At 41.3% G+C, this 18,369-nt stretch overlaps 1 protein-coding gene across 1 annotated transcript; it reads left to right on the plus strand.

Annotated features, from left to right (window-relative positions):
* Window positions 1-429: 429 nt before the first annotated feature.
* SUCLG1 (succinate-CoA ligase alpha subunit) lies at window positions 430-15,085 on the plus strand. The gene is made up of 9 exons (XM_030450391.1): window positions 430-633; window positions 7,955-8,058; window positions 8,686-8,802; window positions 9,322-9,534; window positions 9,623-9,680; window positions 11,581-11,664; window positions 12,271-12,422; window positions 12,893-13,081; window positions 13,982-15,085. The coding sequence occupies exons 1-9, from the start codon at window positions 582-584 to the stop codon at window positions 14,006-14,008; spliced, it is 996 nt and encodes a 331-aa protein (XP_030306251.1). The 5' UTR covers window positions 430-581; the 3' UTR covers window positions 14,009-15,085.
* The last annotated feature ends 3,284 nt before the right edge of the window (window positions 15,086-18,369 follow it).

Below are 18,369 nucleotides of genomic sequence, written 5' to 3' on the forward strand. Positions count from 1 at the left end.
CTGTGATTCACCACAACCTCTGGGCAGGGAGCTGCAGACAATTCAAGGTTTCTCCTCAGCCTCCCTTCCTTCAGACTGAACAACTCCACTCCCCTCACCTGCTCCAGCTCAGATTTGCTCCCCAGACCTTTCCAAAGCTCCGCTGCCCTTTGGACACTCCCCAGCACCTCCTGCCCTTGTCCTGAGGGGCCCAAAACTAAACCCAGCATTCGAGGAGCCGCCTCACCACCGCTGAACACACGACACATGATGCCCCGCGCCTGCCAGCCACACCAGGCCCCCCTCACAACTCATTTTGTGTGAATTTTTTGGTGGTTTTTGTGTCGTGTCAGCGCTGCTCCCAGCTCCGCCCTCACAAGGACTACAACACCCACAATGCCCCTCGGCCCTCCCACCTCCGCCTACTCCTCTGATTGGCTGCCGCCGCGGGGAGGGGGCCCTTTGCCTTGCGCCAATCCCCGGGCGGGGCTGCCCGGCGCCGTGCCGGTGTCCTCAGTGCTCAGGCGCCGCGTAGGGCCGCCTGTCGCGATCCGCCGTGCCGGTCGCGATCCGCCGTGCCGGTGCCACTGCCGAAGGGGACGATGTCGCACTGCAGCCGTGACGCCGCCCGCCTCCTGGGCCGCTTCCTCCGCCGTGAGTACCGAGCCACCGGCACCAACCCCCCCCCACACACCTCCTCCGGCCCTGGGCCCTGCGGGGCCCTCCCCGCTGCCTGGCAACCGCTCCGCGCCTCGGCCTCCTGCCCCTGCCTCCTGCAGGCCGCGGGGCTGAGCAGGGCGGGAGGGAGGAAGGGAAGGGAAAGAGAGGTGTGTGGGGTCGGTTCCACCGCGGGCCCGTCCGGTCCGCCCGCCCGCCACGGGAGAAGGGAAGGGGCCGGGCCTGTAGCGGGGCAAGGTCACCTGAGGGGCGGGGGAGCGTCCTGCCTGTCCCCGGCGAGGCACGGCCAGGCCTCCCGGATGAGGTGTGTGGGGGGGGAAGGCGGGGAAATCACCCTCCCCCCCGCCAATGCCGGGCCTGGGTCTGCTGGAGGAGCTGCGTTTCCTCCTCATGAGGATGGCAACGGGGGTCTGAGCGCTGCTCTGCAGTGCTGGCAGCCTCTCCTACAAGCTGTGGGATGGGGACAGGAGGCCGGGGCGGTGTAGGGCACAGGGCAGGGGTGGCTGCAAGAAAAACTTCATAAATTTCAAGTTTTCGTCTTGAGCGTGGTGAGGCGCTGGCAAAGCGACCCGGAAGATTTGTTTTCTCCGTCGTGCCCCCGGAAATACTAAAAGCAAGGCCCAGAGGAAGCTGTCAGGAGGTGGATAGAGTTTGGCCTTGGGAGTTGTGGGTTTACAGCTGGAGTCGATGATCCTAAAGGTCTTTTCCAACCGAAGTGATTCCATGATTCTAGTCACTTCGAGTGGTGGTTTGGACTAGAGACTTGTTGAAGTTCCTAAATTATCCTGTGATTTCAACACGGGGTGGTGAAGTTGTTTTATTATCAGGAATAAGAACATGAGCCTTCAGTTATGGAGAACACGAGACTAATGCTTAAGTCTGAAAGTATTTATATGTATTGTTCTAAAGATCACAATAAAAACTAAAATGCCATTTTTACTTCTTTTTTTTCCTTTTTAAGTTTTCATTGTGATTTTTTTGGGCTGCACTTAATGCTGCATCTTCTCCTGAAGTCAGTATAGGTTTGCCTTGGCATAAGAGCCATTCCTTGGATTCTAACTGAGGAATTGATGCAATAATCTTGCATCTTGCTGCTGAGAATAAATGGACAAACTTAAACTTGTTTGTCCCATTTGGAAGCACATAAAGTTTGTCTCCCTGTGGTAACTTGCAGGTCAGGGTCTTGTAACACGATTCCACAACATTTTAAGGTGGTGTGAGATGTTCCTGTGGCACACCTCCCATCCCTTCATGTATCCATTTTACCTCTTGTGCTCCGTGACCATGAAACTGTTTTTTTACTGTACTGTAGAGTTCTGCCAGTTAAGCTCTTTGAATTGGCTCTTCTGAATCCAATGATAACTGGTTCTGATGGAGGGGAACAGATGGGAATGTACCATCCCCAATTTAGCTCAATTTATATTCTCAGCAAAGCTACTCTTAGGTACAGTTATGTGTTAAAAACTCTCATTGCCCCACTTACAAATAGCAGTAAGAGAATCAGAAAAAGGGATTTAAGATGATTTTTGGGGGGGTGGAGGGAAAGAAGTGGCCTAAGTGGCTCAAGAAGTGTTCTGCTCACAGGAATTCTTGAGATGATTTAAAGAAATTCCTGCAAGGTGGAACAGTTCTGAATTTGAAACATTTCTTTGTTTTTTTCTACTCTTTACAACATGTTAAAAAAGACTGCTGGAACCTTGGATCTGAACTTTGTACATGTTTTCAGTAACAATTAACATCTGCTTCTGTTGGTGATTTAAAATCATGGATTTCTGGTGTGGGCTGTTGCAAAAGAGACTCTTTTTTTGCCATCTCTCTTTTTGCCAGCACTTTGCAGAAGCAAAGGTGCAGGGTGTGTATGGGTAAGGGTCAGTTCAGGAGGTTGTGAAAACCTGGTATGAAAGATGTCAATGAATGGTGAGTGCTTGCTCAGAGGTCAGCTCAAAGCACTCTTTGTACATGGACAGAGTCAAGAAAGCCCCTTGTTGGTCTGGACCACACTGAACAGCCACCTCTCTGTGATCAGAGAGTCAGGATTAGGGATTTTATGTTCTGGGTGTGTTCAGAAGGCTTTGGAGAGGTCTTAGATTAAAAGATTACAATAAACTGTGTCAATAACCTTGGCAAACAATTGCTGCAGAAAAAAAATAACAACCAACAATCCAAACTGAAGAACTTGTGAATTGTATTTATGTTAAAAAAACAACTCACAAACTCTTGAGTGTTCTTACTGGACTATACTTGGGGAAAAAACAGTTTGTGGGTTTACAAGAAGTATTTGATTTGTGCTGAGAAGAACATGCTTGTTTCCTCCAGGGCCTGAAGTGAAGCACTGAGATGCTCCACTTTGTTCCAGCTTCATAAACTCGGGACACAGCTTTTCTTATTTCATTTTGTTTCCTGTGGTCCCCTGGAGCTGGTGACATACATCAGTGAGTTGTGGTTTAGAGAAGAGATATGTGTTGGGAGGACTGAAATTTATCTGAATGTCATTTCCCATGAGTCACAGTTTTGCTTTAATGTGGTAGGTTTGGAGCAGTCATTGCATCTTTTACTGCCTGGATAATTTACTTAATTCCTCAGTTGCTTTGCCATGTTCATAAGCTGGGGTTTCCATAATAACCAGGAATTTGGCAAGGAAAGGCTCAGACAAGAGAGGCCAGGGAGTGATACCTAAATGTCCTCAATCCCTCAATAGCATGAAAACAACTTAGTCAAAAAGGATCATCTTCTGCCAGTGAAACTGGTACCTGGAAGGATTTGAGGAGGGGAGAGAAGTCCCCAAATGTAACTGTGTGTGCCAATATATATACATATGGCCTGATAATTAAGACTAAAGCCTCATAAAGAACTAGAGTGAGAAGCTCCATGGGGAATATACCTGATAATATCAAGTTTATAGTTACTAAACTAAAATTTGCTGCAGCACTTCAGTCTTGGCCAAACTTTTTCAAAACATGTATGCTTTTCTGTAAGGGAAGAAACTGTCCAGAACTGGTTTTATTCTGGCCCCTTCAGGCTATGAATTTGTAGGCAGAGGAAGAAGAAAGAATATGGTCATAAAATACAAATTAAACATACACAAGATATGGAAAGGATTTCTCAGAAGCAAACTGAAGGTTTGTAACTGGTGGAAAGTGGTGTGTGCTGGAAAAAAAAAATTGATAGTATTTTAAATAGCAGTCTCTGTACCTCAATCTTTCCCTGCATTTCCCCTGCACTATTCTCTGTTATCCTTGTTTGTATTAGAGCTCCTATGATTTCTAAGACTTTCTTCTTCCCTTACATAGTTAGCAGAAAGGAAAAAGGACTGTCTTCCTCAATCTCCAAGTTCTCTGGCTATTTCAGGGAGTAATAAAGGGGATTTCATTAGTACTTTTCAGTCTTCTGGCAACCTTGATATCTGCTCAGGTTGTGCTGGAAATGAATCTCTGCTGTTTCACCTTGCTTTTATATTGTGCTGGTTTTATGAACACCCTCAGGTGCTACCTTAGCTTCCAAATTTAATTTTCTTTTTTGTCTGAGATAAATGTGGGTAAGAGGGGAGGCACTTTGATTGAATTCCTGTCTGTAGCTCTAGCAAATCTTGCAAGAAGTCCTGAAATAACAAGCTTTCAGGTTTGTATAGCTTGAGGAAGGATTTAGCCCTCAGTATCTTTCCTGGGCAAGTCAGCTGGGCAAACATTGCTTAGGTTTTAAATGAGATGTGTGCTTGAGAGGTGTTTCTGCTTGAGAAGTGCCTGAAAGCTCATTCTAAATAGTTTATACATAAAATACATTGCAGATTGGTCAGTTTTCTTTTAAAGATGTAAATCCATCTTCATATTTAATGATAATAATATGGTAATGGTAAATAATAAGGTCTTTTTCTAGAAAGGCTTGTTAATTTTAATACACAAATGAGTTCAAACCCCTGCTTGAAGCTGCAGATTTTGAGGTGCCTTTTGAGGAGTTAATATAGCCAAGTTTTCCTGTTACTGGAACTGCTCTAAGTGTTTGGCTGGGCCCTTGCTCCCTGGAAATGCAGGAGTAACTACAGTGTGTGTGGTGGAAATAACTGTCCCTTAGTTTCTAGTAAGGTTTATTTTTCTTAAAAAACCTGAATTTTTAAAATACAGGCTTCTAAGTTGCTAAATTTAGATCTTGCTTTTCAGATGTATCCTGGGGCAGCAGGGTTTTGGTATTCGAGCACTTTTCACTTTTCAACTATCTGGCTGTCCCCACCAAAATAGTTTCTTGCCACAATATGTCTCTTTTTAGCTATGTACAAGCTGAAATGCTGGATAGCCAAAATAAATGCATCTTGTTATTTTATGTAACTTTTTTTTTTTTTAACCCAAGCTATGCAAAAAACGGGTGTTCCAAAAATGAAAGAATAATCTGGTAAAGATTATCCAATTTCTTATTTGAATACTGTTTTAAAGGTCTGTCACAGGCTTGTAATGCAACATTAGGACTCTGATTTGGCAAAATACGTTTCCACTGTGCTTTTGATATGCTTTAGATTTGGTAAGACTTCTCCCTGTGCTCTAAGACTTCCATCTGGAGCCATCACTTTTGCAACTTGGCCTGTAATTATAGGTGTGCATTAAAATAGCATCACCAATGAGTTTGGCTTGGTTTGTGGCTGAAGTACAATATTTTTATTGGTTTTTTTCTCCTGTCCTCTGGAAGCAGCCTGCATTTACACTCAGGAACCTTAATTTGCTCTAGTGATAGACCAAATATCCTGACCAGGCACTGGAAGGGGTGAAGCAGCCTGGGTTAGTGAATGAGGGTCTTGGGTGGAAACTGAGACTAGGATTCTATTTCTGACTCTTACCTGCTATGAACTTAGGTGTCCCATTTCCATTTTCCACCTGTTTCCTTCTCATCTTAAATCTGTCCTAACTATTTAAACTGCCTGCTCTTTGTACTCAGGACTTGCTGTTTGTGCCACAAGAAGCAGAACCTTGTCTTGACCCATGCCCCTCCTGCAGTGCTGATAATTGGGGCAAACTTCTCTGCTTCAGGCAGCACCAGGGACAGAAATAGAAAGCTGTTTCATTGCAGCTTAAAAATGCCCAAGAACTTGGACTTATCCAGCCCAGAAAGTGTAGTGTGGTTTTAATTTAGTAATTTAAAAGTTTTTTATTTTAAAGTATTGCTCCTCAGACATGTGCCTGTGCTAGGCTGCAGCAAGCAGCTCAAGCCAGGCTTTTTGGAACCTGCTGTCTTTTCTCTGAACCAGGGCTCTTCAGTAATGTTAGAAGAACATACAGTTTTCAAGAGTAAATCCATACAAAGCTTGGAATTTAAGTTGTCTTTTAGTTGCCAGTGCTTATTTTTTTTTGTACTTTGGTCGCTTGGGAAATGTTCAAAAGCTTCTTATCCTTGAAAAATATATCTATATAGTCTTCTCAGAATGGAGAATTGACAACCTTAAGCTTTCTGAGACATTTTTTTTGTTCAGTATTATAAATATCTGAAAGTAGATATGGAATGGACAGCTGAACTGGGACTGTAGAATTGCTTTTAAGGTGTAGAGAAAGGAGTGACTATTTGTCAAATTTATTTTTTTTCAGAATACTGAAATTCCTGAGTGCATGCTGTCTGCCTGGCAAGCAGCCCTGTCTTGTTTTGCAGGTGGATTTGTCAGTGTTATAGCACAGACAATACCTTTAAAACTTAGATTTGGATTAGTGTTGCCTGTTTATCCTCTCCCTTTGCAGGCCCACCAGAGAGAGGGCTTTCAGAACATGCACTCCCATACTTCTGGAAGCCCAGACCATCTCCTCAAGGCTTTGCTGGTGGTAGATCATGACTGTAACACCTTCCCCAGGGGGATCATCCTCTGCTTTCCCATGGTTGGGTCTCACTGTACCTGTGGGATCAAGCAGACTGATGTCCTGTTCTAACCAGCTGGATCTCTCCTTGTTTTGCCCTCTCTGCTGGAGCCAGGCTGTTTGTCACTTGAGTGCTTGAGAAACTTGGTGTTGGAGCACAAGTGCAGCCTGCAGAGTGATGCAGCTTTATCTAGGAAGGCTCAGCTGTTGGCCAAGCATGAAGACCACGCTGTGCTGTCTTCTGTAGCTGTGACACTGAACAGCAAGAGTTTACCCTTCCACAGCCAGCCTCATAACACTATTAAATAAATCTCAGCTTCAGATATTTTATTCATTACAGCTTTGTCTTTGGTTTTGAAACAGTATTTGTGGATAAAGATATGGTTTAGGTTAAAACCCTGCAGGCTGGTAAGCTGATCCACCCTTTTACTACTTTAGTGACAAGTTAGCTGCATGCTAGTCTGTGCATTTCTCTTTAAAATCTAGTTGAATTTTTTTTTTATGTTGCTCTGAAGGTGAAGTGCTGCCACAGCTCCTTAAAGAATGGCAGGAGCTGGATAGAGTTGAGGTCCTGTGTTTCTGTTGGTACTTCTTAAGAACAGAATAATTACCTTAGATCTAGGGATAGCCCTAAAAGCATTAAAGCTGTCACTAAAATCTCCTTGGCAAAAGAATTAATGGAAGAGTCCTATGCATTCTTTGTGGTAGAAATGTGTAAACACATGGATCTTAAATTTTCTCACCTTTTTTATTACCCCATAGACATCATATTAATAACTTATGTTAATAGTGCACCTCAATAAATTCTGTACTTTAGCAATTTATATTAAAGAATATTTTTCCCTTTTTCCACTTAAAAGGTTTTCCTTCCTTTCTTAAAAAAAAAGAAAAAGGAAAAAAATATCTTCCTTCTTGAGCTAGGCAGAAAAAAGTTTTGCTGTGTGTAATGCTGGGCATTAGGTTTCACTTGGATTGAGGGACCCTCAACTTCAGTATCTCCCATTGTCAAGTATGGATTGGGCACCTTATTTCACAGAAGGTGCAGTGTAGAACCTACATTACAACAGACTCTGGGATAACAGGATTTTAGTTCTGCTTTGTTGAGTTGCAGAATTTCTTAGAGGACATTGGCATGTTGATTTGCAAATGAAAATAGTGGTTAAAGTGATGGTTCCCTCTGTTGAGAATTATCACTGGAATTCTGTCATTAACTATGAGGAATAGCTACCCTGATTCCTGGCAAGTTGAGTAATCACAGTGATAGGTAGGGTGAACTACAGCTGTTTAATGTCTTAGAATAATAGGTCCTAAATGCTTATAACTCTAAGCTGCTTTGTGAAAACATGAACTGCTGGATCAGTCTTTTGATACAGGCATTAATAAATATGCAGTTACTTGCTAGGGCATTTTTTGACTTCAGGTCTAACAAGGCAGTGCACTAATGGTTTCTCCTCTTTTCTTTTTTTCTCTAGTGCAGCAGAATGGAGTCCGACACTGCTCCTACACAGCATCAAGAAAAAATCTGTATATTAACAAAAATACAAAGGTTATTTGTCAGGGGTTTACAGGGAAACAGGTATGTACACAAACTATTTCTTCTGTCACCCTTTAATTCAGAAAGTTAGATGGTCAAAAAACAGTAACCTATAAGAAGGGTATATATACAAAAAAACCTACAAAAAACCTTCCCATTTTAGGAGTGCCTCCCTCTTTCACAGATGCCTTTGAATGTCAATGCCTATGAATTAAATTTCTGTTTTTATTTCAGTATAGTTAATAATTTTCTTGCAGTCAATCTTATGTGTTTGCAAGTGGAGAAAACTGCTTTTCCTACAACTATCAGCTAGTTGTGGATAAAAATGCTAATTCCTGTTTCATTATAGTGCTTGTCATCTGCCAAGATGACATCTGATATAGAAAATAAAATATGTCTGGAGGTGTATTAGCAGCACACAACAAAATATCCTTTAGTGTGAAGCCATAGTGCTCTGAATTAAAAGAAAAAGCATAACATATTCTCAATGGATTTAAAGCATGCGGGTGCACTCTCCAAAAGAATTGATTGTATGTAGTGAAATTTCCCCATCTCATTGTCCAGTTATATGCCCTGAATTGCCTTCAGAATTAGAACTAGATCTACTTTTTTTGGCTCATCATATTTCTATTACATGCCTTTTAACTTCACTTATTTTCTCTCTCATAGGGTACCTTTCACAGCCAGCAGGCATTGGACTATGGCACCAATTTAGTTGGAGGAATTTCACCAGGGAAAGGGGGACAAACTCATCTGGGTCTGCCTGTGTTTAACTCTGTGAAGGAGGTAATTTGCAGCAATGACTGGGGAGCAGGCAATCTAATACTGCTGAAGGGCTTCTTACTTCATTGCTCATGCTGAAGGGGCAACCATTTGAGCCATGGATGTGACTGGAAGAAGTGAACTAGAAGCCTTTTAAAAGAGAGAACATTCAGTGTGGTCAGGCATGAATTTGGGTTCCACTGTGAAGCTCACAGAGTCTGGGTACACTTTATGCATGCAGCAGGTTTCTGCTTGGTTCTGGTGTGTCAGATGAATTTTTAGCAAACTGTTATCTAAAGGTATTTGTGCTGGTGTTCAGGGGGTAGATCCTTTCCAGACAGTTCTCAGATCCCTAGTTGCCACCGTGTGTGTCCCATCTTCAGTGAATTTAACATTTGCTTTGATTATAGTACTTTAATACCTACCCATGTACTTGATTTATGCCTGTGAATGGACATGTTTTAAATGAGGAATTACCACATGTTCTGTTTGACCCTACGAGATGCTTGATATCTTTTTTTGTCTTTGTTATGCCCATTGTAGGCCAAAGAAAAGACTGGTGCTTCTGCCACTGTTATATATGTCCCTCCTCCATTTGCTGCAGCTGCCATCAATGAAGCAATTGATGCAGAAATGCCCTTAGTTGTCTGCATTACTGAAGGGATTCCCCAGCAGGATATGGTTCGAGTTAAACACAGACTGGTTCGGCAAAATAAGACCCGACTTGTGGGCCCAAACTGCCCTGGGGTCATCAATGTAAGTGAGTTCTGGATTTGCTCCGAGGCTAAACCATTCTTAGTGGTGGTTTGAATGTTCCATCTGACTTCTCCCACTCTTTCCTTAGCCTGGAGAATGTAAAATTGGTATCATGCCTGGTCACATTCACAAGAAGGGAAGAATTGGTGAGTTTTTGAATATTTATGCATCATCTAAAACTAAAGTTTGGTGCTCTAGTGTTCTTATTTATTGTCACATCCTGCCCTGAAGACAGTTGACACAGTATATAACAGCTTGTCTGCCCTTCAGTTTGTTAGTGAACTTTGCCTTTATCAGACCTGAAGGCCAAAATCAGTCTACTGAGTTTGAGGCAAAGTGATTGGAAGTTTCCTTAGATAATGTGATTGACTTAATGCTTTCCTTCAAGGGTACCTCCATTTATCTTGAGATCTGAGAGCATTAAGCTCTCCAACCATATTCCTTCCAACAGCTTGGCTCCTGAGAACTAGGATCCTGCACCTACAGTGAGATCAGTATTATTGCAAAGAGTTTGTAGGCAAGTTTATAACATTATAATTTAGACAACTATACCATAGTGAAGAACATACTCTCAGACAGCAGAATTTAGGTCAGAAAAGGAGGGACTTGTTCATAGTCACGTGTTAGTTACACCCCCTGTTGCATGCAAATCTCTTCTGACTTCTGTTGCTTCCTTATTAAACCACGAAAAGATTATTAATTATTTTTAAAATAGTGGTGTTTTGGAGCAATAAAGAAAATTCTTCCAAAATAAACATTTATTCTTGAATAGAACTTCAGAGGCAGCATATGCTGCAGTTACTGATTTGCTGTATTTGATTCCTTCTGAATCAAAGTTCTGTTACAATTTTTTAAATATCTCCAAGAAATGTCTTGTAGTCACAAGGTACTTGAATCTGACTGCAAAGCACATCAAGTGCAAAAGAATGTTTTACATCCTGAATCCAGTTGCCCAGCTGCTGCTGAAAACATTTTCAGTGGTGATCCAAGGAACAGGGAATAAAAAAATGTAACTTTGCAATCCTCCCAGCTTCATCCAACACTGTGACCTTTGGTGAAAGGCTCCCCAGCTTGCTATTACTGTGAGGCATCCAAGAGTCATTTGATAGTCTTGAGATGCAAGGTATAAAAATAGTCAGTCTTTGGACCTTTATCTGTGGCTTCTGTGAGGCAATCTGATCTTAATAGTAACCAGGAAGACATCTGTAAGCAGCAAAAAAACCCTTTGCTAGTAGAGATCTGCACTGGCCTACAGTATAAACTGTAGATAAAACTAAAGTTATTTAGTGCTGTATTTTTTCCTCTGTTCATGCAAAACACTTACTATGTTCCTTGTTAGATGGCTTGAAGTAGAAAGCAGATGTCTCTTTTTCCTTGAACTGTTCACTCCTGTAGTACTAACAGAAATCTTGGAAATGAAAAAATGAACAAATGGTCACATTAAAAATTAACAAAAGGACATGCAAATATCTTGCCCCTGACCCAGGTTCTGTATTATCTTCCATTCCAAATTTAAAACTAGGGTTGTACTCATATAATACTATAATGCAGATGCTGAATGGGTGTTGTAGAGCAGTGAGCTGCAGCAACAAATGCCTTAAGAGTGATAAAATAATATTTGTGCAGTGTATTTCTGCTCTGCAGGATCTCTTGTGTGCCTGGCCACACTGGACATGTGCTTAATACAGAATTCTTTGGCAAACTGCTGAGCTGCAATTCTCTTTCAAGTTAAGTGCATCAGCTACTCTCATACAAGACAAGAAGTGTATTCTCTTTTGTTTTGAGTTTTCTTTCCTGACAAATCTGTGGCATGGGGAATGCTGTCTCATCCAATATTACTGATTTTCTGGGCAGGTTTAGTCTGTTGACAGCTGACTGTCAAAAACTGTTAACCAAGAAGACACAGATAGAATCTTAATAAGAATTTTCATTTTTTTGGTAAGGATAGCTGGAAAACCTGGCATCTCATGTTCAGTTTATTAAGCTGATTTTCATAACAACAGCTGCCTCTTGTCATGCACTTAGTGTTGTGTTTCTTTCCTAAAGGTATTGTGTCAAGATCCGGAACTCTGACATATGAAGCTGTTCATCAGACAACACAAGTTGGATTGGGGCAGTCTTTCTGTATTGGTAGGTTTCCTCAGAAACAGCCTATTGCACAAGAAGAAATCCAGACTAATTTCTTTTTGCAGAAGACTGCTGAATGGTGACTGTGTCAAGAAATCAGTAATACTCTGTGAAGAGTGTTGCCCTTCTCTATTATAATTCCTGCATCAGATTAATAAAAAACCCCAGCTTTGAACAGAGAACTGCCAAGAAATGTGATGTCAGTTTGGAAACAGATTTCCCCACGAAGTTTTAAAGTTAAAAGAGTTAGGACATTCTTAGGCATTTAATTTGGTATGTGAAGTAAATTTGCTTTTCTTGCAAAATTCTAGAGCTGGGGTCTTGGTCCTGTTGTGTCTTATACAAAGCCTCTGCATAAGGCATTGTGTTTTGTTTATGATTTGAAAGGTGATTATCTTGTTATCAAAGTTCTCTGTAAATTGTACAGGAGGTATTTGAAGCAAAAATTTGGCACACTGACTTGGGAAGAGCCTTCAGAACTGTCCCTCTTAGGAGCCTTTGGGAATACTCTTCATGTTGAAATTTACTTTGAAACTTATATTGTGCATTCAATATCATTACTCTGAGTTAGCCTTTATTTTTGTGGTTTAAATTTACTCTCTTTTTCAGGGATTGGAGGTGATCCCTTCAATGGAACTAATTTTATTGACTGCCTTGATGTCTTCCTGAAGGATCCTCGTACTGAGGGGATCATATTGATTGGGGAAATTGGAGGAAATGCTGAAGAAGATGCAGCAGCATTTTTGAAAGAAAATAATAGTGTAAGTTTGTTTCCAGACACCTTGCTAGTTAGCACTTTCTTTTGTCCAGAAAGCTCAGTTCAGGATCTAATTTTGTAACAGAAAAATACCAATCAACCACACTTTTATTAAAGAGAGAGAATTCAAATTAAGACCTTAATCCAGATCGAATTTAACTGGAGAGAAGTGTTAACTTCAGATTTTTAGTCCTGTGTATACTTGTAGTGACCAATCTGATTTTTGTAATAAAGCATCTCTCTGCAGAGCCACTTATAAAGTTTCTCATTGCTTCTGGTTTATGATTCTTACCCAGAAAGTACTCTACACTCTTCAGACTCTTGGCTCCATGCTGCCTGAGGTTTCTAGCTATTAAATATCTTTGCCTGGGGTAGTTGATATTAAGAAAAATTTAAAAAAGGTTTTTCATCTGGAATTGGTTTTCATCTCAGCCTCCCCCCTCCTGTAACACAGTCCCTGTTGTTCCTTCTCAGGGTCCAAATGCCAAGCCAGTCGTGTCCTTCATAGCTGGTCTGACTGCACCTCCAGGCAGACGGATGGGTCATGCTGGAGCAATCATTGCTGGGGGAAAGGGTGGAGCTAAAGAGAAGATTGCAGCTCTTCAGAGTGCTGGTGTTGTGGTCAGCATGTCTCCTGCTCAGCTAGGAAGCACCATCTACAAGGTTTGTTGCTGAGAAAATTGTGTATGTACTCATCCAGAGCAAGAAACTGCTTTTGAGGGAATGCAAGCAGGGAGGAAATCTCTTACACAGATGTTCTGCTGTTCTGAGCTTGAACAACATGAGAGTTCCGTTGACTGACCAAGCTGCAGTCATTATTTAGCTAATATGTGCACATAGTTTTATATAATATTGGCTTTATAGAAAAGTAAACGTGGCAGGAGAGAGGAGAGATTAAATTTTGCTTTCCAGTGTAGCAACTTGTTAAATTATGTTTTCTGAATGTAAAGAACCTGAATGAATTTAGAAAATGAAAATATTGTTAGAAAGTATGGTACCTCAGGAATGAAAGCCTGGGCTTATGAGTCTGACTAGTTTAAGTAATAATTCAGAATTCAGAATAGGATTAGTTGCATTTTTCTTAAGTCATTTCCCAAACCAGGCTCTGCTTCAGAGCTAAAGAAAATGCACAGCTCAGCTGTGCTAAGTACTTTTTTTCCCTGTGGTGTTTGTATAGTGTAGCATCTTAACACTCTGCAGGAGTATTCTTCTCTTGTGTTTTTTTCCTTTACTAGAATGAAAATCTTGATTTTGTTGCTTCCCTGGCTAGAGTCATTTACTATAAGGATTTTACTGTGGTTTTTCTGTAGAACTGCTGTTTTTCAGTGGTTCCTTGACAGCACTGTAATCTGAGTGCAGTGCAATTTGCTGCAGTCCAGAGCTGTTGGTTTTTTTGTATGTGTTTTGTAATGTGAAGTGAGAGAGTACTTATTCTCCTTTCCTCTACTTCCACACATTATGCATTTTATTAATTTCTAATTCCAAAAATCAGAAATACAAACTAATTGAAAATAGTAATAGAAACCATTTTCCCATCTTTAATATTTTTGTGTCATTTTGCAGGAGTTTGAGAAAAGGAAATTGCTGTAAGAGAAGACACTTTGGAATACTGTCTCCAAAACATCAGTGCAGCACCTGGCCTCTGCTTCTCTTTTGTCTGATAATCTTCAGTTGCCCAAATGACTGACACTGGTCTTTGAATTTGACTTGGGAAGCCATAAACCTCCTGGTTAAACCTGTTTTGATGTCTTCTGGGTTCAGATGTGATCCCACCACATTGTAAATCCCAACAAATTAATAAATCTACTACTAAATTTCATTCATCTTTTGAATTCCTGAAGGAGAGCCATGTCTTCAACCATCATAAAAAAATAATCAGCCTGAAGATCTGAATCTTTTGTAACTTAAGCACTGCCCATTTTAAGGTAAAGTTGCTTATAATAGAGATGCTTTTAAGGATCACTGACTTTAAGGTCACTGACTTTATGCACGTATCACACTTTGCTGTATTTTTAAAAAAAATCCAATCTTGTTTGCTGCTGGCAAGTATGTTTGTGTGGAAGAGTAGGCCAAAGTTTCCGTCCATGAAACCAAAGCTGCTGGATCTGAAGGGGTTTCTTGTTTGGTCCATGTAGCTGGATATGCTTGAAGTCCAGACTTTATTTTCATGGCTGATGCACTGTGCACAGTGCAGCCCTCTACTGGCAAGGAATTCTGCTTGCTGTGTGGAGAGATGGGATTTTTATTCCCCCAAATTAATTTTATTTTCTGTGCAAATATATATATTACAAATTGTCTCTAGCTATAAAAATTATTTGGTCTTTAGATTAAATTAATTTCCTCTTTATATCTTAACTAGGTTTGCATTGCTTGTGTGTTCTGAGATCCTCATAACATCAGGACATGATGGAGGAGAATTGGTATTCTCTGGAGAACAATGTAATGAGTTATGTTTCTTGTTAACCACTCCCAGCACTGTAATGGAAAAAGCCCTTTTTTTTTACTTTGGAAATAGCACTGTGCCTATAAATGAGTGTTTCAAGTTCTATCAGGATGGACTAAACCCAAGACTGCTTTCTTTATATAGAAGTCTGAAAATTTATGTAACCTTGTCACTTGTCTAAAGCTAACCTGGTGTTCCATAAAGGTGCTGTTATGAAAACTCGTCTTGTTACTTGTTCAAAGTTGGTCTTCCTTTCTTCCTCCAATGCATGTGGAATTTCTCTTCTTGATGCAAGCAGTGAGCAGGTATCTTGATGCTGACATTTGCAGAGCTAAGCCCTGATGAAATGCATAAAAGGATGGGTCATCACTCCACTGCAATGAATGGGTATTAACATGGTTTGTACGTGGTCCAGCATCAGTCAAACAACACAGGCCTTAGGACTCAGACCAGGTGCTGTATTGTTCACCTGAGTGTGGTTTCCTGAAATGAACCTGACATCCTGTCACTGGACAGCTGAAAGCAGTGTTGAGTATTGACAAGCTGAGATAGTTGGGGTTGTTCAACCTGGAGGAGAGAAGGCTGCAGGGGGACCTTAGAGCACCTTCCAGTGTCTAGAGGGGCTCCAGGAAACTGTAGAGGGACTTGGGACAAGGGCATGGAGTGATAGGTGAAGGCTTTAACTGGGAAGAGGTTCTATTTAGGTTGGATGTTAGGAAGAAATTCTTTCCTGTGGGGGTGACACTGGCCCACGTTGCCCAGAGGTGTTGGATCTGCCCCATCCCTGGAAGTGTGGAATGTGTTCCTTTAATGTAATATTCTGTTTGGGGTAAGGCAGTGCTAAGTTTATCTCTACACCTCTGTACTTAAAAAGATGCTCTGAGGTGAGATTCTAGCAAGGGGATTTTTGAAGATTCACTTCATATCCCCTTTCCTCATACCTGGTTTAGGGTTATGCCAGGAATTGACCTGGAATCAAGGTTTACAATTGGAAAACTCAACTCAGAAACACTTTAAGTTTCAAATAGGGACTCAGCAGCTTGTTCCATATGGATTTGAGGTGCAAACAGGATATTTCCCTAGAAATGGAAATTGGAGAGTTTCGCTGTGTTTAAAAACCTCAGGAAACTTTCTCAGAAGTGCAGTGGGGTTGTGGTTTGGGGTTTGATTTTTTTTTTTTTTTGGTGGTTCCAGTCTGGGCTTTCAGGCCCGTGGTGTCTTCATCCTGATGTTTGCCAGCCCTGCTGAGCATCCCCAGCTCAATAGCAAACTCAGACCCAGACAGCTCACTGCTGCTCAAAGCACCCAAAACATCTCGTTAAAAACTGACTTGCTTTCTGCAGTGGGGATGTGATCTTGAAAGAAAAAGAGATTGCTCTCTGTTTACACACACCCTGTTTATTCATAGAGCTGGGAGAAGGAATGTTTGTCTGCCCTGTAACAGCCAAACCTGATGCAGCAGTGTTTGTGCACAGTGGCCTCTAACAATGTCTGTGCTGTGCAGATACATAGTTAAGGGTCTCTTAAAATCTGTTTTGTTGCTGTAAAAGGCAGCACAGCAAATTTATAGTTTTCAGCACATCTGTAACTTTATGAGACAGTTGCTTTAAAAATAACCAAAAAACAAAACCAAGCAAACAAGCCTCCAAATCTGTTTGTGGTTTTGCTCTCTAGGTGGCAGGTTTTGACACTAAACCATGATTTTGGTTCCTGTTTTGAAAGCAGGGGCTCAAAATGTGCTGAAGAAATAGAAGATGAAAACAAACCAGTACTGCTTTATTCTCTCTGGACATTATATTGATTTGTGATCATATCCTTCTATATGAGTTGGAGAGAGGTGGTAAAGAACCTGGCTGGTTTCCTTCCCTGTGTTCTCAGTACACTCATGATGCTGAAATTTCATGGTGTTTTTCTGAGCTGTGTGGCTTTTGTAGTCAAATGGGACCTGCCTTAGAGAAATACCTATCTTCATGTTGAAATGAACAAGAAATGGATTTGACTCTTTCTTTTCAAGGTCTTAAAAACTGATTTTTCTTACTCAGTTGCCCATAGCTGGGTAGAAGAAGGAGAGAAGAGCTAGGGCTGTTAAAGAGGAGATAAATGAATTGTCAGACCTCTATGTTTTTTTTTTTTTTTAATCTAGAGCAGAAAAAAACCTGCCATACCAACTTGTGCATAATAAAAGAAGCTGTAGGAAGCAGTCACCAGCTGCTGAGTTCCTAGAGAGAAACAGGAGATGAAGCTTCTTGGAAGAAAATGACCCTGAGTGTATCCAGGGCAATGGGTGAGCAGTGACATTAGGGGCTGGGTCAGTCCTGTTCCTCACAGGAGCATGAGAATGGTTTGGTCTTTGATGTCAGCCCTTGAATAGAAGAGGCTGCAAGGGGTCTTGCTGTGTATGTGGAGACAGATGTGTCCATGCACCTGCATGTAAAAATGTGCATCTGGAGGATTCACAGCCTGGAGGACTGTGTCTTGCTTGAGGTCATCATCTGCTTCCTTATTCTGCTTTCAGACTGCAAGTCTTGCTATTAACTGGCTCTAGCTGCAAGAGATTTAGTCTCCAACTGGATCTATTTTATTTATCTTTCTTTAGGCAGCTTTTTCGTTTGTTCAAGACAGGCACAGGTTTTTTTGTTCTTTTTGTTTCCCACAGCATAGATGGACGGGGAATAAATCCATCCAAAGCTTCATAGATGCCAGTCTGGGCTCTGGTTTTGCCTTGTAATGAAACATAAAGTCTGAGGCCAATCCATAGCTATTTCCCACTGGTTACACACATGGCAGAATTGGGGGAACGTGGATGAGGAGCAAGGCAAGGACAGCAGAACTTCTGAAACAGTCATGTAGACACATCTGATACTTGATTCACATTTGGTCATTGATCTGTGCTGATTCTAATAAACTTCTACACCCAAGACACACATGTTCACACCTACATGGAGACAGCTAGAGCAGTGGGACAACTATGTCAGCCCAATTAGGAGATGTGCTCCAAATCACTTACCCAAAGCTGTGTTTAAGGTTTCTGCCAGGCCAGACACCAGGACAGCTCTCCTGAAACCCACCCACTCATTTAAAAGGTCACCAGAGTTTTCCTTCCATTTTCAGGTCTGTTCTATTGATACTCAGTATGCAACGTCTGAGCCTCATTTCTGATGCAGTGGAACGTGGCAGCAAATCCTATTTTTCAATTTGTCCTGTTTATGGTGCAACCCATTTCTGTTGCAAAAACACTATTAATAGTTTATTTAATGTGTCTTTCATAAATCATTTGAGAACGTTGAGATCTGCTTCTTGTACAGGGGATGAAATCACAAAGCATTAATCCCCTCTTTCTTGCAATGATTGTAGCAGTGATGGAAAACAATATAATTAGAAGCCATTCTTCAGCCTGGAAATTGTAATTGGATTGTGAATTTTATAGCAGCGGCCTTTACTAAAATAAATAAGAATTAGTCAACTAAAGAAAGTATGCTCAGCTTGTTTCCAGTAAGGGCTGTGTTCT

This window comes from Calypte anna, chromosome 4B (assembly GCF_003957555.1).
Source record: "Calypte anna isolate BGI_N300 chromosome 4B, bCalAnn1_v1.p, whole genome shotgun sequence".
NCBI lineage: Eukaryota > Metazoa > Chordata > Aves > Apodiformes > Trochilidae > Calypte > Calypte anna.